The sequence below is a fragment of the Bos javanicus genome, chromosome 10 (assembly GCF_032452875.1).
Source record: "Bos javanicus breed banteng chromosome 10, ARS-OSU_banteng_1.0, whole genome shotgun sequence".
Taxonomy (NCBI): domain Eukaryota; kingdom Metazoa; phylum Chordata; class Mammalia; order Artiodactyla; family Bovidae; genus Bos; species Bos javanicus.
This window is the reverse complement of record NC_083877.1, coordinates 28,978,340-28,997,747: the sequence shown is the minus strand read 5'-3', so window position 1 is coordinate 28,997,747 and position 19,408 is coordinate 28,978,340. Positions and strand designations below refer to the sequence as shown.

At 42.0% G+C, this 19,408-nt stretch overlaps 1 protein-coding gene across 3 annotated transcripts; it reads right to left on the bottom strand.

Annotated features, from left to right (window-relative positions):
- Positions 1-719: 719 nt before the first annotated feature.
- Positions 720-17,442, bottom strand: LOC133256004 (transmembrane and coiled-coil domain-containing protein 5B). 3 transcript variants are annotated; one of them, XM_061430667.1, is made up of 12 exons: positions 17,287-17,442; positions 16,396-16,440; positions 15,577-15,726; positions 15,147-15,264; positions 14,809-14,859; positions 14,160-14,228; positions 12,382-12,438; positions 11,838-11,897; positions 11,203-11,267; positions 2,698-2,773; positions 2,053-2,102; positions 720-1,122 (listed from the first exon to the last, which is right to left on the bottom strand). In XM_061430667.1, the coding sequence occupies exons 2-12, from the start codon at positions 16,428-16,430 to the stop codon at positions 924-926; spliced, it is 930 nt and encodes a 309-aa protein (XP_061286651.1). In that variant the 5' UTR covers positions 16,431-16,440; positions 17,287-17,442; the 3' UTR covers positions 720-923. The 3 variants fall into 3 exon arrangements, with proteins under 3 accessions (XP_061286651.1, XP_061286653.1, XP_061286652.1); XM_061430669.1 differs by lacking the exon at positions 2,053-2,102 and adding an exon at positions 2,392-2,435 and having other exon boundaries at positions 720-949; positions 17,287-17,439; XM_061430668.1 differs by lacking the exon at positions 2,053-2,102 and adding an exon at positions 2,392-2,435 and having other exon boundaries at positions 17,287-17,437.
- Positions 17,443-19,408: the final 1,966 nt, after the last annotated feature.

Here is a 19,408-nt window from a genome sequence, read left to right as displayed (position 1 = left end):
TGTTGATCAGTTTTTCTTTTTTTTTTTAGGAGTCTTAAGACCACTCATTCACCCTCTCCTCCTTAGACCCCCAAAAGAAAATGTGGGATAGGGTCATGTCTGCAGCCAAAGCGAACACACAATGTGTCTCTTCCACCTCGACATTGCTATGCAAGTGAAATTCAGTTAAAACCTTTGCAAGAGAATGGTCTTGGAAGGAGAAAAGTCACCAGAAAGCAAGGGCCTCAGAAATGCATAGGAGGAAGGAGCTGCAAAAGGAAGATGCCTCCACTACTCAGCTTCAGTATCCAGGAGACGCTGCTCTCCAAGGAGTCTTTGTAAAGACGTTATGCTTAGGGCCATGTGTGCTAATACAGAATCTAGGTATCAGAAGCCCCACCCTCAAGACAGTAATGATACTGCAAGGCAGAAGTGGGCAGGCCAGTAAGGGAAGCCTGGAGAAGGTGGCAGCAGCATTTGGATGATCAGAGGAGGCATTATGGGAGGGAAGGCATTTGAATTATGATTTGATTTTATTATAGCACTTGAATTTTAGGGTAATTTTCTTCTCAATTGAGAATGAGTAACCATCTGTGTACATGTAAAAGGTCAGCTTTTCAGGCAATCCCACTCCTATAAGACATAGAACAATATAAAATAAGAGAACTTTAGGGAAGATAATGTATGGTTATCTTCCCTAAAGGACCCATGGACCAAATTCTCAGACTAACACAGTGAACTCTGATCAAACATATGTTTTATTTGAAAGAGAGACACTCTGGAGAAAAAGCGTGGGAAGAGAATGAAATGAAGAGGTCAGATGTCAAAGCAGCAGCTCTGAGTCAGAGCTCCTACTTCTTTCCTGGCCCATTCCCCACTTGGGGGCTAGAGCCATGCCCTCCTCTCCATTTGGGTGCAGTGTGAAGCCCCCGGATCACTCCAGACTAATGTGGTAGAACTTCTTCCACCTCTAGAGTGAGGAAGGGAAATAAGGCATCCCTCAGCCTCGTCAAAGTTTCTCTGCTCATGACCATGGGCAGGGCGTCCACAAGGAGGTCTGGGTTTATGTACTGCAGGTAGAAAAGCACGTAACCCAGCAGCCTAAAGAAGATCATGACCACGAAGATAAAGTACCTGAAATGCCTGCAGAGAGACATTCATCGTTAGCGTAGGGGAAAGAGACGGCCTGGGAAGCAGCAGCGGGAGGTGAACCTCACCTTAGTAAATGACCGTGAATCGCTTTGGTTGGGCCAGCCTGATGAGGAAGTGGGGCATGCAGACATAAAGGGTGAGGGCAGGGGGTAGGTGATAATAGAAAAAGACTGATGTGGTCATGAGGACTGGGATACAGCCCTCCTGACTTCTAAGCCCTCCAACAGAATAGATGTCCACACAGAAGAGCTGGAGATGCAGAAGGATAAGACCTTCCAGGTACTATATATGCAGGCCTTTGTGGGGGCTGTCACAAGAGATCCAGAACTGCACTCTTGAGAGTCTCTCATCAGTGGTCCTCCCCACTCTACTAGAGCAAGAACTTTTAGACTGTGAAATATGTCTGGGCCATCTCTGACATTAACATCCACAGAAAATGATTGGGTTGTGGGTTTCTTTTTTTTTTTTTGCTAAACATCAAGTGCCAAAAGAAACCAGCTTAGGAATTCCCTGGTAGTCCAGTGGTTAGAACTCCATGTGGGCTTTCACTGTTGAGTGTGCAGTTTCAATCCCTGGTCGGGGAACTAAGATCCTACAGGTCACATGGTGTGGCCAAAAAAGAAAGGAAGGAAGAAAAAAAAGAAAATAAGGAAGAAAAATAAACTGAAACAATAATAGGTTGTGTGCATGTGTTTTCTTGTGTGCACCCAAGAAAATTCCACCCTAAAAACTGGCCCAAGGCTTTCCATCTTTAACTATACTAAAATGACACAAATTGGAGCTTTTCATTAAAGTGCCACATGGAGCATCTTAGTCTCCTTGTTTCAAAAATTAAAAAAGAAAAGGCACGGAGTTCAAGTGATTTTTTTTTTCTCTAAAATTTTACAGCCTGCAGTAAAAGAACTAAGAAAATTAATGCACCTTAAACTCTCTTTCCAGTAAAGAGGAGAGCAGATTATCAGGTTCAGGATCTGAAAAATAGAAAGGAGCCCTACTATGAATCTTAAGAGTGGAAATTGAAATTAAAATGCAAGCTTCACCTTAAAGGTCTCCAAAACAGCCATTTTCTCCAGCCACCAAGTCCTACATAACTCTGGTTTTCAGAAAAGAAGAAAGGGAGAGATGGCAGAAATCTGGGGCTGCCTGATATTTTCTGGTTGGTGGATGTGTTTATCCTTATTCTACATGCTCTTATCAAATCCTTATTGCTACAGACTGAACGTGACCTAGACTAGGAAAACAGGAGATTCCACCACTTACCTGTACCAAAAGATTCTCTTCTGTTTCTTGACGATGGTCTTCTCCTGTGGGAAGCAATAAAAGCCACAGGTGTGCCTGTCCATGTGCTCATAAAAAGGCAGTGTAGTAGGGTGGCTAAGAGCTTGACCCAGGAGTCACTGCTCTGCCACTTCCTAGCTGCTGTGGTGTGAAGCAAGATACTGAGCCTTGTTAATTTCCTACCCCTAAGGTTATTGAAAAGAAGGGATGGGACCAGGGGGCAGGAAGGGGGAAGCCAGGGTATGAAAGGACAGAGGAAAACTCCAATTTGGGACAAAGAAAACTTACCATATTGCTTTGGATGGTCTCCACCAGAGTTGACCCCGGTTTCACTATTTGGGTGGCGTTGTTCTGGGCTTTGCATCTGGGTGACAAAGATCAGATCCAAGAATTAAGTAACATAATCTGTGAGACTGATGAAAGATGCTTTTCTAAGTCATGCAATGTATGTGATTTATTTCCTAGATTCTTGATAACATTCACAAGGCTCAATATTCAAAATGCATAATTGGTCAATATTCAAAGAAACAGGAAAAGGTGGTCCAGTCTCAAGAGAAAAGACAACCAATGAAGAGTAACCATGACACAACCCTGATACTGGATTCACACTGCAAAAATGTGAATTCTGTCTCGTGCTGGCAGTTCAAACTTCAGTTCAGGTCTGATGTCCTCAGCTGGCCACAGAATGCCTTGGGAGTGCATGGTTTTGGAGGTCAGCTTGTGATTTGGTCAGAATTTAGATAAAACTCGAGACTCTCCATCTCTAGCTCTCTGTTTTTTAATCCAGCAGTTTGACTATACTGAGCTCTGTCCTCTAGTTTCTATCTCAGAAAGACTGTACAGTTCCCTCAAGACTTTTAAATTGACCTTCACATCAAGTTTAGCTTACCCTCAGACTCAGTTCAGTTCAGTTCAGCCACTCAGTCATGTCGGACTCTTTGCAAGCCCATGGACTGCAGCATACCAGGCTTCCCACTCCATCACCAACTCCCAGAGCCTACTCAAACTCATGCCCATCAGGTCAGTGATGCCATCCAACCATCACATCCTCTGTCATACCCTTCTCCTGCCTTCAATCTTTCCCAGCATCAGGGTCTCTTCAAATGACTCAGTTCTTCGCATCAGGTAGCCAAAGTATTGGAGTCTCACCTTCAGCATCAGTCCTTCCAATTAATATTCAGGACTGATTTCCTTTAGGATTGAGTGATTAGATCTCCTTGCAGTCCAAGGAACTATCAAGAATCTTCTCCAACACAACAGTTCAAAAGCATCAATACTTCAGCACTCAGCTTTCTTTATAGTCCAACTCTCACATCCATACATGACTATTGGAAAAACCATAGCTTTGACTAGATGCACCTTTGTTGGTAAAGTAATGTCTCTGCTTTTTAATATGCTGTCTAGGTTGGTCATAACTTTTCTTCCAAGGAGCAACCATCTTTTAATTTCATGACTGCAGTCACCATCTGCAGTGATTTTAGAGCCCAAAAAAAGTCTCTCACTGTTTCCATTGTTTCCCCATCTATTTGCCGTGATGGGACCAGATGCCATGATCTTCGTTTTCTGAATGTTGAGCTTTAAGCCAACTTTTTCACTCTCCTCTTTCACTTTCATCAAGAGGCTCTTTAGTTCCTCTTCACTTTCCACCATAAGGGTGGTGTCATCTGCATATCTGAGGTTAGTTATTGATATTTCTCCTGGCAACCTTGATTCCAGCTTGTGCTTCATCTAGCCCGGCATTTTGCATGATGTGCTCTGCATATAAGCTAAATAAGTAGGGTGGCAGTATACAGCCTTGACGTACTCCTTTCCCGATTTGGAACCAGTCTGTTGTTCCATATCCAGTTCTAACTATTGCTTCTTGGTCTGTATACAGATTTCTCAGAAGACAGGTCCAAGGTGGTCTGGTATTCCCATTTCCTTAAGAATTTTCCACAGTTTGTTGTGATCCACAAAGTCAAAGGCTTTGGCATAGTCAGTCAAGCAAAAGTAGATGTTTTTCTGGAATTCTCTTGCTTTCTTGATGATCCAGTGGATGTTGGCAATATGATCTCTGGTTCCTCTGCCTTTCTAAGTTCAGCTTGAACATCTGAAAGTTCATGGTTCACATACTGTTGAAGCCTGGCTTGGGGAATTTTGAGCATTACTTTACTAGCATGTGAGATGAATGCAATTGTGTGGTAGTTTGAGCATTCTTTGGCATTGCCTTTCTTTGATATTGGAATGAAAACTGACTTTCCAGTCCTGTGGCCACTGCTGAGTTTTCCAAATTTGCCAGCATGTTGAGTGCAACACTTTCACAGCATCATCTTTTAGGATTTGAAATAGCTCAACTGGAATTCCATCACCTCCACTAGCTTTGTTCATAGTGATGCTTCCTAAGGCCCAGGACTTCATATTCCAGGATGTCTGGCTCTAGGTGAGTGATCACACCATCGTGATTATCTGGGTCATGAAGATCTTTTTTGTATAGTTCTGTGTATTCTTGCCACCTCTTAATGTCTTCTGCTTCTTTTAGGTCCATACCATTTCTGTCTTTTATTGAGCTCATCTTTGCATGCAATGTTCCCTTGGTATCTCTAATTTTCTTTAAGAGATCTCTAGTCTTTCCCATTCTATTGTTTTCCTCTGTTTCTTTGCATTGATCACTGAGGAAGGCTTTCTTACCTCTCCTTGCTATTCTTTGGAACTCTTCATTCAGATGGGTATATCTTTCCTTTTCTCTTTTGCCTTTAACTTCTCTTCTTTTCTCAGCTAATTGTAAGGCCTCCTCAGACAACCATTTTGCCTTTTTTCATTTCTTTTCCTTGGGGATGGTCTTGATCCCTGCCTCCTGTACAATGTCACGGACCTCCATCCATTGTTCTTCAGGCACTCTGTCTATCAGATCTAATTCCTTGAATCTATTTGTCACTTCCTCTGTATAATTGTAAGGGATTTGATTTAGGTCGTACCTGAATGGTCTAGTGGTTTTCCCTACTTTCTTCAATTTAAGTCTGAATTTGGCAATAAGGAGTTCATGATCTGAGCCACAGTCAGCTCCCGGTCTTGTTTTTGCTGACTCTATAGAGCTTCTCCAACTTTGGCTGCAAAGAATATAAGCAATCTGATTTTGGTATTGACCATCTGGTGATGACCTTCAGACTAAATGTGATCAGATGAGAAAATCGCCTCTTGCCTTTCCCTTCTTCCAATTGTCAGCGCCCCCTCCAGAATTTGCTTGGTTTTATTCACTCTCCAGGGCCTTCATTCATTTGTTTTATTCTGTTGCTCAGAGTTTAGAACTGTGTCCTGCCAGAGGGTCAGTTCCAGTAAAAACTTTTAGACTTTTCATGGGAATCTTTTTGTAATCATCAAATATAGAAGAAAGGAGAGAAGCAGCCCAGATTTCAGGATCTGGCCTTGATGGAATAGTTTGCATCAGGCTAGTCCATCTCTACAACCAACTATAAAAACTGGACAAAGTACATAAACAGCCATTTGAATGAATTAAAGAATGCAGTCAGAAGATGAGGGGATACATATCCTGAGCAAAGTAAAGCATACTGAGATAATCCCTTCATTCATCCCAGGCCTTTCCCCAACGGCACTTGTCAATTTGTGGTACAGTGAATAGAGTCCAAGCAGCAAGTGGCAGCATCAATTGGCTGAGGAGACAGAGATTGGAGTTTAATTCCCTAAGGGGGAAAGTCCAAGGAAAGAAGGAACCATAGAGAAATGAGTTCAAATATCTGCATGAACTTCCCTTAAAGTGATAGCTGGCTCTTAAGCTGTATATGAGTAGCTCAGGATTCCAAGAAAGCCCAGAAAGCAGAAGATGCCTCAAGAGCTGAGAAAAGATTATAGTAGTCATGCTGTTCTGGGAAGTAGAATTTGGAGTTTGAGACCTGTTACACTCAGACCCTGATGCTGGGAAAGATTACAGGCAAAAGGAGAAGGGGTGATAGAGGTTGAGATGATAGGAGAGGGTCACTGACTCAGTGGATGTGAATTTGAGCAAACTCTGGGGGATAGTGGAGGACAGAGGAGCCCGGCATGCTGTAGTCCATGGGGTCACAAAGAGTCGGGCATGACTTAACAAATGAACAACAACAAACATGGAGACAGAGACTGGAGTTTAAGATTGTGAGAGGGAAAACCCAAGGAAGGGTTTCAGTCCTGAATCTATCTGAACTGTTCCAGCTTCCTGCCCTTCACTGCTGCTGTTCACCCTCTCAGTCATGTCCGACTCTTTGCAACCTCATGAACTGCTGTGTGCTAGTTTTCCCTTTCCTTCAATATCTCCTGCTGCTGCTGCTGCTGCTAAGTTGCTTCAGTCGTGTCCGACTCTATGTGACCCCATAGATGGCAACCCACCAGGCTCCCCCGTCCCTGGGATTCTCCAGGCAAGAACACTGGAGTGGGTTGCCATTTCCTTCTCCAATGCATGAAAGTGAAAAGTGAAAGTGAAGTCGCTCAGTCGTGCCCAACTCTTAGCAACCCCATGGACTGCAGCCTACCAAGCTCCTCCATCCATGGGATTTTCCAGGCAAAAGTACTAGAGTGGGGTGCCATTGCCTTCTCTGAATATCTCCTGAAGTTTGCTCAAATTCATGTCCATTGAATCGATGATGCCATCCAACCAGTTCATCCTCTGCCTCCTCCTTCTCATCCTGCCCACAAGCTTTCCCAGCATCAGAGTCTCTTCCAGTGAGTTGGCTCTTCACATCAGGCGGCCAAAGTAATAGAGCTTCAGCTTCAGCATCAGTTCTTTCAGTGAATATTAAGGGTTGGTTTTCATTAGGATTGTCTGGTTTGATCTTCTTGTAGTCCAATTAACTCTCAAGTGTCCTCTACAGCACTACACAGATCGAAAGCATCAATTCTTCGGTGCTCAGACTTCTTTATGGTCCAATTCTCACATACATACATGACTACTGGAAAAACCATAGCTTTGACTATACAAACTTTCATTGGCAAAGTGATGTCTCTGTTTTTTAATTTGCTATCTAGGTTTGTCATAGCTTTTCATTTAAGGAGCACGTATCTTAATTTCATGGCTGAAGTCACCATCTGTAGTGATTTTGGAGCCCAAGAAAACAGAATCTGTTTATACTTTTCTCCCACCTATTTGCCCACTACTATGAGGTGATGGGATTGGATGCCATGATCTTCGTTTTTTGAATGCTGAGTTTTAAGCCAGCTTTTTTACTCTCTTCTTTCACCCTCATCATGAGGCTCTTTAGTTCCTCTTCACTTTCTGCCATTAGAGTGGTATCTGCATATCTGAGGTTGTTGATATTTCTCCCAGCAATCTGTCCTTGGGTGAGTCATTTATTAATTCCTTTGCTTTGGAGGGATAGCAGTACATGAATTTTCAACTGTGCAGAGGACTCGTGCCCCTAACCCCCACATTGTTCAATCTATAAATGAATTTTATTTTTACATACCATTAGTAATGAATTAGAAAATCAAATTAACAATTTTTTTATTTACAATAGCATCAAAAATATCAAATATCAAACCTAGGAATAAATCTGATGAAAGATGCACAAAACACTATAGAAAACTACAAAACATGTTTAAGAAAAATTAAATAAGATCTAAATACATGTAGGGATAAAAATGTTCATGACTTGGAAAACTCAATGTTGTTTAGATATTGTTAATCTCCATATTTATCTATGAAGTGAAGTGAAGTGAAGTCGCTCAGTTGTGCCCGACTCTTAGCGACCCCATGAACTGTAGCCTACAGTCTCCTCCGTCCATGGGATTTTCCAGGCAAGAATATTGGAGTGGGGTGCCATTTCCTTCTCCAAAATAGATTCCATATAATTATAATCAAAATCTCAGCAATTTTTTTGGTAGAAATTTAGAAGCCAATTTTAAAATTTATATGGAAATTCGAAGAGCCAAAAATAGCTCAGATAGTCTTGAATAGTCTTGAAGAAAAGCAAAAAGTTGCAGAACTTAAGATATGCTAAATCAAAACTAATTAGAAAACTAAATTGTAATTGTAATCCCTGTCAGTCAGTCAGTTCGGTTGCTCAATCATGTCCGACTCTTTGCGACCCCATGGACTGCAGCACACCAGGCTTCCCTGTCCTTCACCAACTCCCGGAGCTTGCTCAGACTCTCATCCATCGAGTCCGTGATGCTATCCAACCATCTCATCCTCTGTCGTCCCCTTCTCCTCCTGCCTTCAATCTTTCCCAGCATCAGGGTCTTTTCCATTGAACCAGTTCTTCACATCAGGTGGTCAAAGTATTGGAGTCTCAGCTTCATCATCAGTCCTTCCAATGAATATTCAGGGCTGATCTCCTTTAGGATTGACTGGTTTGACCTCTTTGCAGTCCAAGGGACTCTCAAGTGTCTTCTCCAACACCACAGTTCAAAAGCATCAATTTTTGGTCCAATTTTTTATTATCCAACTCTCACATCCATACATGACTACCGAAAAACCATAGCTTTTATTATATAGACCTTTGTCGGCAAAGTAATGTCTCTGCTTTTTAATATGTTGTCTAGTTTGGTCATAACTTTTCTTCCAAGGAGCAGGTGTCTTTGAATTTCATGGCTGTAGTCACCATCTGCAGTGATTTTGGAGCCCAAGAAAAGAAAGTCTGTGACTGTTTCCATTGTCTCCCCGTCTATTTGCCATGAAGTGATGGAACCGGATGCCATAACCTTTGTTTTTTGAATGTTGAGTTTTAAACCAGATTTTTCACTCTCGTCTTTCATTTTCATCAAGAGGCTTTTTAGTTATTCTTTGCTTTCTGCTATAAGGGTGGTGTCATCTGCATATCTGAGATTATTGATATTTCTCCCAGCAATCTTGATTCCAGCTTCTGCTTCATCCAGTCTGGCATCTTGCATGATGTACTCTGCATATAAGCTAAATAAACAGGGTGACAATATACAACTTTGACGTACTCCTCTTCCAATTTGGAACCAGTATATTGTTCCATGTCCAGTTCTAACTGTTGCTTCTTGACCTGCATACAGATTTGTCAGGAGGCATGTAAGGTGGTCTGGTATTCCCATCTCTTTCAGAATTCCGGTAGTCTATGCTTGTAGTCTACACCTTTATCCTTGTGTAGTACTGGTGCAGGATAGAGGCACAAACCAATGGCACAGAATAAAATATCCAGAAACAGACTCACACATATATTAATATGTCACCTTACTTATAAAACAAGGCACCACTGAAAATGCATGCTCTTTTAAATAAATGATGCTGGGCCAACTGGCTACCCACACATGGAAAAAACACATCTTGATCTCTACCTCACACCACACACACAAAAAACAAATTTTACATGAATGTTTACATTCATTTGAATGTAAGAGGCAAAACAAACAGAAAATTCTTTGGGAAAGCATTAAAGAATAGTTTTATTACCAAGAAAAAGCACTGAGCTAAAAAAGAAAAGAAAAAACTTTCATGGATTGGATTTCCTTAAAATTTAGAAACTTTTATCAAAAGATTCCATTAAAAGAGTAAAACAGAAAAGCCATAGAAATGACTGTAACGTGTGTTTGTGTGTCCATCCATAACTGATGATGGACCTCATTAAAAAATATAAGGAAATCCTATAAACCAATAAGAAAAAGATGGATAATCTCCCAAATAAAGGCAAAAGACATTATAAAAGGAGATAACCAAATTTCAAGTAAGCATTTTAAAGTATATATATATATTAATAATCAATAGTGAAATGCATTATTAAAATAAAAATTAGATATCACTATACTCCTGCCAGAGTGGTTAAAATTAAAAAGACTGTAAATATGAAGTGGAAATGAGGAACAGAATAACTGGAACTAGTATAGATTCTCATTGGAGGAGATTCTGGTAATCCGCTTTGGAAAATCATTTGACTTTGTTTAGTAAAGCCACAGATATGTATACTCAATGACTTGGGAATTCTACTCCTTGGTATATAACTTACAGAAATGAAATATATATGTCAACCAAAATACATGCACAAAAATGTTTATAACAACTTTAGTTGAATAACCCTAAACTGGAAATGACCAAAATGTTCATCAATGGTAAAATAGATAAATTGTGCCATATTCCTACAATAGAATACTATATACACAGCTAGGAAAAGGATGAACCACAGAGCCATGCAGCAATGTGGATAAATATCAGTGAAAGCCAGAGACAAGAGAGAACATACTGAGTTCACATGAAGTTCAAGATCAGACAAAACCAAGAAGAAATGATGGAAGTTAGAATCACGGTTACTTTTGCAAGAAATAAGGACTGAGAAGAGAGCACAGGGAGCCTTTTGGTGTACTCAGAATGTTCTGTATCTTGATCTGAGTCATGTTAACACACCACTTGAGATTTGTGCACTTTATGTATATTGCGTAATACAATATAATACATAACATAGTTAAAGAGTATAAGCAAACAATGGAAAGTGTGTCAAGTCCTAAACCACGCAAGTCTACAAATACAGAACGTATGTAAATGGCTCTCACCGGGGCCCCCAGTGGGGGTTCACCATGTCCTGGGAAAGGGGTCAGCACAATCAGTTTTTTCAAGAACAACATTCAACTGAGGACGCATGAAAAGAACGTAAAAAAAAAGAGACCTTTTAAACACCAACTGCTGAGAAAGGCAAGAGAGAAGCCTGAATGCTGATGATTTTTCAGTACAGAACATGGAGCAGAAGTTGACAGGGATAACTTGTTGGGGGCTATTTATAGTGACACAAACTGGTCTGAGAAGTACTCTGTCCTTCAAGGACCACTGGGGACTATAGCTTCATCCCACCAATGAGGTCATTTTCCCAAACTTACACTTCTTTTTCAAGAAGAAGCATCTCCTTTTCCTTTTCCATCTGTCTCAGAATTTCCTGGTATTTCTTCCCATGGAAATAAAAAAAAATATTTATCATAATCAAGAATTTCTGTATTCTGAATTTCTGTATCAATGGCATTGATAAAAGATTCTCTTAAGACTAACTCTTAATTTTCCAAATGGTACATGCAAGAATGTACACACACAAGTATGAAGATGTTCTAATAAAAATTAGGACATTAGTGACTGGATGGATGAATATGGAAAAAAAAAAGGAAAAGAATTCTCTCTTTGGAGCCTGCTTGTAGGAAAATCCCAGCTCTCACACTTACTAGCTATGTTTTCAGAGCGCATTACCAAACTTCTTTGAACCTGTGTCCTCTTGATCATAACAACATGATCCTCAAAGGGTTACTGGACAAACTAATTGAGGAAAATACTGTATGTAGATTGCTTAAAAATACTATATGGGCCAGTATAAATAAATCCTTAACATACATCTGGTTCTTGTTGCTGCTGTTGTATAAACGGTATTTCCCCTAGTGGCAGATTTTAGCCTAAATGAGAAACCAAGGGATCCATGGCATTGGAACAATTCTGCCTCTACTATGACTTGTCCCCAGAGGCAGTGTACCTTTATGTAGTGGGCCTGATCCTCACAGAGCTGATACACAGATTGATAGTCACTCTCTATCTAGAAAGAAAAGAGAATTAACAAATTTCATGGATTAAATCACAATGAAGCCTGGGCTGCTCCCAACTGGTGCATTGGCTATTTGGCTGGTTACCTAGCAACTTCTTACCAGGGAAAGCAACCACATCATGAAACCTTTGATCTCATCATTCATGAGCAGGGTCTAATTTTGAGCAAAGAAAGTTGTTTTCCCAGGTTCTCATATGCCTTTTACATGAGACATCAGGAGATATTTCAGGGCACTTAGATATGGGCTTCAACAACAGTGTTTGAGTATTTGAGGTAGAGGGGTATTTAAGGAATGACAAGACCAGTACTTTTAACATAAGTTTTCTTTTCCTTTACCTGCAGGTGAGTCAGAAATTCACTTGCCAGATATTCTTGCTCCTCCCTCTCCCCTGCCTCCAACTGTTCTTTCTAAAACCTTTGGGGTTCTCTCTCATTTGTATCCTGAACAGACCCTCAGTGGAGACTCCACCTCTACCTTGACCAATTCCTTCTCTTGACTGGCACAGGATTCTGTTGACTTCTGTAGTTTCACCTGTTAAAGACAGCGTGTGACAGCAGAAGGTTGAGAGCATTCTTCTGTGAAAGCAAATGGGTAATATTCATCTTCCCCAGACAGACAATGAGCATGACAATGGTGGTGGTGGTGGTGGTTTAGTCTCTAAGTTGAGTCCTTCTCCAGGGGATCTTCCTGATCGAGGGATCTAACCCATGTCTCCTGCATTGCAAGCCGTGTCCTGCATTGCAGGTGGACTCTTTACTGCTGAACCACCAGAGAAGCCCAGGGCATGATGATAATGTATCATATAGTGAGGACTGCTGCTGCTGCTGCCACCAAGTCATTCAGTCATGTCCGACTGTTTGCGACCCCATAGACGGCAGCCCACCAGGCTCCCCTGTCCCTGGGATTCTCCAGGCAAGAATACTGGAGTGGGTTGCCATTTCCCTCTCCAAATAGTGAGGACAGACCATAACAATCTGGAGTGGGCAATATTATTGGCCCATTTACAGGTGCTGCTGCTGCTGCTAAGTCGCTTCAGTCGTGTCCGACTCTGTGCGACCCCATAGATGGCAGCCCCCTAGGCTCTTCTGTCCCTGGGATTCTCCAGGCAAGAATACTGGAGTGGGTTGCCATTTCCTTCTCCAATGCATGAAAATGAAAAGTGAAAGCGAAGTCGATCAGTCATGCCTGACTCTTAGCAACCCCATGGACTGCAGCCTACCAGGCTCCTCCATCCATGGGATTTTCCAGGCAAGAGTACTGGAGTGGGGTGCCATTGCCTTCTCCGATTTACAGGTGAGGAGGAGACAAAAGCAAGGAGAGGTTTAGTGCATGACTTATTTAAAATCACACAGTGGCAGAGTCAACGTTTAAGCCTTGGTTTTCTGACTGCCCAGTCTTTGGACCTAATCACCCTTCTTCCTCCAGTCCTACTGACTAAAGTGCCAACCTGTTCCTCCATCTTATACTCCACTGGGTGCACTCACATGCAGTCTGAATCATGGAGCACAAGAGAAACCTTCTGCCTCTTTTTCAGAGAAAAACAGAACAGCAGTGCTCTGGCATGCTGGACTCAGCCAAATGGTCATATTTGCCACACAAAGCTGCAGAGAGCATCTCAATAGGATTTCTGCCCTCTACTGGGCATCCAGTTCATCTTTTCATTCAACAAATATTTAGCGAGCTACTACCATGTGCCAGACATTATTCTAGAATCACACAGACAAAACTTCATGCCCTCATTGGGTTTGCCACCTAGCAAAACATTCAATTCAATTAAAAAACAAACAAACAAAAAACTCCCTTAAGTTACAAACAATGGGTTAGAAAATCAAATACAATTGTTGACCTATCCTTCTGCAATTGTGGAAGTTAGTATTTTCTTCTTCCTTGACTACCTGCATTTGTGTGTCATTTAGATAATAAATTTTTAGAGGGCAGGTCCCGATGGGCATTCAGAATGTATGTCCTATTGACTGATGGATGAAGAGGTTTCTGGAGCAATTCCCTTCTCTTTGGGGCATTGTAGTCATCTCTGCCACCAGTGTGACTAAAACTAAAGTTACGAATGCTGCAAAATAATTTATGAATGCCGCCCAGGTCAGGGGATAAAGCAGAGGGAGCAAAGGACACTGGCTCACCTCTGTGAGCACACAGACAGACTTAGCCTGGTGGGTTCTTGGAAGCTGTTCCTCCCCAAAGTTAGAATGACACCACATCTCCCAGAAAATCGGTAGATTTGCTTTTCTACTCACCTTCAATTCTGCCAACATCTGCTTTAGGGCTTCTTTATCCAGGCCAACATTCTTAAATTTCCTTGAAATCTGAAATACCATCCCCCAAATTGTAAACTGAGTAAGGCATCCGGACATGAAAACGTGGCATAGAGTCAGACTTGAAGGTCTCAAAGTAGCAGAACAGTGGTTAATTGATTCAGATCCCAGATGGACGCTTAATAGAAAAGTGTCTCTTCCTTCCTCTGGAATCTGCCTGACTCCATGCCAGCTGAACAGACCCTTTTGTTCCCAGAGCCCATGAAAAGTACAGCACAAGGGAGGCAAGGCAGGTGGGGAGAGAGGGAAGAGAAACTGGTGCAGAGCAGCTGTGGGAGGGAGGGGCAATTCTCTCCTCTCACATTCCTGTAACCTTCCCATCCCAGAGCTGTAATTCCCAGAGGACAAAGGATGGTATCAATTAGCCAGTTTGTTCTAAGAGATTTGGAAGGCAGATTGGGAGGGAGCACACACATTTTGCCAGTTCCTCTTCCTCCTGTCTTTCTGACTGGGGAGTTCAGGAAGATGATGGATCCTATTGGGATTCCTAAGAAATGAGCCTCCTTTCAAGGGTGGGCTTATTATCCTGGGACCACCCTCCCTCCCCCCAAAAAAGCTGGTCCCACTTTACCTCCTTCTGCACCTCCACCACACTCCTGCTAAGAATTTCCTTATTTTTTTCCTGGGGAAAGAAAGAGGTAAAGGATACAAACCGCACGCTGCTCTCAAACCCTCTTCCTCGCTGGGCCACTGAAATCCCATCCAGGGATGAGGGCCCCACACAGAGGATCTGGGAACAGAGCCCCGGTCTCGCCCCCATGCCGAGCACATCATGCCCAAAACACTTTGTTAGACAGCTGTGATTTCCACAGACACAGCATTGACCAGCAATGATGGTCCCCTGGGAAAGAGAGACTGGTGGATTGCAGCAAAATGCATCACACTGTCCTTTTCTAGGCACCTCCTTACCAGCTTGGCCGTCTCTAATTCCAGGTCCCGCAGGGCTGCCTCCTTCTCAGCTGTACAGTGGTCCAGCTCTTCCCTCTCTCTGGCTTGTCTGACAGACAGCGTGATATCTCTTTCCAGACTGAAACACAGTCACCCAGGGGTGGCTCAGTCCAAAGGAAGCTGCCAGGGCCCCAGCTTGAGAAGCTACGCCAAGGTCTCAGGGAGCCAAAGTGATCACCCATTGCAGTGGCAATAAAATAATGGCTTAATGTGGAAGCGTAGTGAAAAATCTGTACATAAAACCTTTTGAGGACGCCACTGTTTATAGTTTAGAATTTAAACAACTTGCCTCAATTCATGGACAAAGAGGTAAACTTTCCTCCCACCCACCTCTTGATCCCAAGGGGTCTTCAGATGAGGAGACCTTTCCCATCCAACTACAAAGCCTGACCTTTGAATAGTTTCTTCTTTCTCTTGAATTTTTTTGAGAAGAACCTGATTTGCCTCATCCATTCTCTGCAGGTCCTTTTCAAGGTCTGAGTTCAGGGAGTCCAGGTTCTGCTTTGTGATCTCTAGTTTCGGTATTTCCATCACATCCCGCCTGCAGGAAAATCATCCCATTACCAAACTCAGGACAGGAAAACAGATGAGCTGTCGTCTCATTTATCGCCCTGTCTTATATTGTCACTATGCCTCACCAGCCTTGCATTATCATTGTCCATGATAAATTGATGTCTATGATGTTTTGCATAAACCAAATTCTTGGAGTCAAATCACATTTTAATTTAAAATATTATAGATGGAACCCATTACAACACAAATCTTTTATGAAGCAAAAGAAGTATTTTTTTCATTTGAATAATTATATTCTAACTTACTTGTTTTCAAAAAATTTATACAGAGTATGTGGACTCCACGCCACACATATAAAGAATTAAAGGAAGAGGCACGTTTTCAGTTTTCCTTTGTTACAGTCTACTAAGGAGTTTATTATATTGAAAACCTTCTGCACTAGTCATGTAGGAACATGGACTGGGTAAGGGGCAGGGACGAGGGTCTTTTCCCTAAATAAGACTGATTTGCTTTTGGAGACATTGGCTCTCTCTACAAACCCCACTTCTAGTCTGATGAAGTCCAAAGAACTGAAACCGCCTTTCCTCCCTAGGAAGGCTTCCGGGCTTGAGGACACTGTCCTGTGCAGTCAAGGTTTCCTTCCTTACTGAATTGCAGTAGATGCGTCCCATACCAGTTCCTCCTCCTTGTTACTTACACATCATCCAACGGGTCCTGTCCAGCTTCTTCCATTGTAGGTCTCCTATGTTGTGAACATAAACATGTGTTATGGAAACAAAGCTTCTACTGTTCAACATAGTCATTAGCCCAGGAAGGAGCAGAGAAAAGGTTTGACCAGGCAAGACAGAACCAAGACAAAACTTATGCCTCCTAGACCCTTTCGTATTTCAGGATCAGTTGCAATATTTTGCTAGATTTCAGTAAGCCAGATCATATCTCTTAAATGAATCTCATAAACGAATCCCATTGGAGTACAGAAATCTTTTTGTTTTCACAAAAGTGTTTTTACACTTTGGCTACCTTGCCCCTTTCTTGCCTGCACATTGGCAGGTAAAGTGCTAGGAGAACTCAAGTTTGTGTCTATTGGCAAACACACTGAGAGTTTATTTCTAACCCTGATCTTCAGGGAGACTTAGGAAAAAAGAATAATAGAAAAATTGGAGGATATAAAAGAATTGGTTGGCTGATTTCTTTCGGTCTATAGCCATCCTACTTTTTTACAAACTCTAGATATTATGGCTGGGTTGATGCTGAAGTGGGAACAGATAAAGCAGTGGGGGCAATAGGATATAATAACTGAAAGGAGTCATATGAAAATGTCAGGTTCTCAGGGATGGTATCTGCTCCACTGCATCAAAATTAAAGTTCACAACTGAACCCAATCTAACAAAAGGAGAACACCAAATCTCCTTTCACATTCCATCTTCTCTTCTTTCTCTCTTTCTTTGAAGCTTTTTTGGTTTTAATTCCCCTTTTAATTCCTTTCTGTACCTTCTTCTCCTTTCATAGCCCTCCCTGAATTTCCCTTTTCTTTCTACTCTCTTTACACATTAGGAAGCCCAGCTTGTGATGATGCCCTTGAGCTCACCCTTCTCATCCCAATAGAGATTTCTTCTGCTCCCACTGAGATTTCCAACTGAATGTCACAAGTTTCAGAAAAGGTATCTCCTTGATGATGGCATGCTCCACACACAGCTGGACCTGTCATCTCTAGCCGGGTGGGGCAGCATGTCATAGTGGGTAGGGGTGGGTGGGGTGAAAGCAACTCCTTGTCATCTCTGTAGGCAGAATGAGAGCAGAGTTCAGAACTTTAGGACAGTTTAATTCTCTCCCTAAAGAGCGATAAGACCCATGGAACAAATTTCTGGACACAGTTTAAACTGCTCTGAAACAGCACTCATCTCTATGGGACACATTCCTTCATTTCCCCAAACCCATTGACCCAGCAGTAGTCGATATCATGCTCATTTCCTTCACAACCTCTGTGTGGTATGTGAGCAAATTACTGTACCCAAATCCAAACCAAGCACCTCTAGTCAATGCAGTTAAGAGGTGAGAGGCAGGAACATCTGAGAGCAGGGTAGGAAGAATATGAAAGATGTCTTATCTATGAGCCAAGCAAATCCTCATTCTTAATCAAGTTGGATTTTTGGAGCAGCAAAACAAATTTCTTTATTTTTCCTAAGGAGGCACAGCCAAGTCATTGGGAAGGAAAGCCTGGTGTTTCAAAGGTAATTCAGTATGTGGAGGTCAAGCTGGAAGGAGGAAAGAGGAGGGTTAGGTCCAGAGACCCTACTCAACTGCTCACTTATAAATAATTCTATCCTCATTTTTTTGAGATCTTAAATTACTGGAATAGTAGATGGGATTTTACATTATCAATGTCACTCTACTAACCAGTTCTAGATTCCTCTCTGTATTGATGGAGGAAATGAGGCGAGATACAGAATTGGCGAGATATCTATAAAGGGGTGTGCCTGGACTTCATATCTTTCATTTCTATCCTTCTTACTTGGTTCACTTCTCCAAGATTTAAGTCTAACCTTTTCCAGCTAAATTATACTAACCTTAAGTCCTTGGAAAGGCCTTACAGAACATACCACTCTCTCTCCAGGAAAATCTCTCTCCCACACAATTATCTGTCATGAGCTTACCCATCTTTCCCAGCTCAGCTCAAATGGTGCTTCTTCTACACTCTTTCAGATACCACACCCTCAAATCCTAACAGAATTAATCCCTCCAACCTCTATTATCTTTTCTTATTTTATGTTGTTTTTAGAAATGTGCTCACAATGGTCTTCACAGTTAATCTATAAACTTCTGGAAATAGCGTATTTTAATCAAAGCCATTTTGATTTCCCCCCTGATTTGTGCTCCAGGGGTACCATTTGCAGAATTCAATAGGAATGGTGCCCCCTGGAGTTGTTCAAGAAAAGGATGACCCTGAAAACAGAGAGTGGGTTAGATACAGAAAGCACACAAATCAAAACTGAATTTCATTGGATTTCACTCTATCCTGGCACTTGGAAGCTGTGGTACCCGGGACATTACTTAATCTCCCTGAGGTCAGGTTTCCTGATCTGTAAGATGTGCATTACTCCTGCTTCACAAAGTTATGTGTGCTCAGTTGATTAGTTGTGTGCAACTCTGTGCCCCATGGACTGTAGCCCACCACGCTCCTCTGTCCATGGAATTTTCCAGGCAAGACTACTGGTGTGGTTGCCACTTTCTACACCAGAGGGTCTTCCCAACCCAGGGATCGAACCTACATGTCTTGCATCTCCTGCATTGGAAGGTGCATTTTTTACTGCTAGTGTTACCTGGGAGATTAAATGAACTAACATATGTAAAACTCCTAACCTTATGTGTGCCATGCATAAGTACTTAATTCTCATCATTAGCCAACACAAAATATGTTTCATTCTTTAATCTTACATTACTTTTGCACATGGCATACACTGAATGTTTTTAGAATGAAAGAATGAACAATTCATTCCACTCCCTTTATCTAGAACAGTAGATACATCCTCCCTGTCCTCTCCACCCTCCTGGGAGATGCTTACCTGTACACTCCCATTAGGACACTCATTGGCAGTACAGCACCCCATAGCGGAATTCTCAACAAAGGGCCACATCCCCCAGGAGGCCAATCTGTAATCACTGGGGATGCAGTTTGAAAGCCTCTGTTAAACTCCTTAGAGCAGTAGGCA

Excerpts from the sequence above, each read along its gene's own strand:
- LOC133256004 (XM_061430667.1), bottom strand. The coding sequence starts at position 16,430 with ATGGAAGAAGCTGGACAGGACCCGTTGGATGATGT. Across the intron at positions 15,265-15,576 it reads AAAGAAGAAACTATTCAAAG|TCTGGAAAGAGATATCACGC; the intron begins GTCAGGCTTTGT and ends ACTGTGTTTCAG. Across the intron at positions 14,860-15,146 it reads AATTAGAGACGGCCAAGCTG|GAAAAAAATAAGGAAATTCT; the intron begins GTAAGGAGGTGC and ends TTCTTTCCCCAG.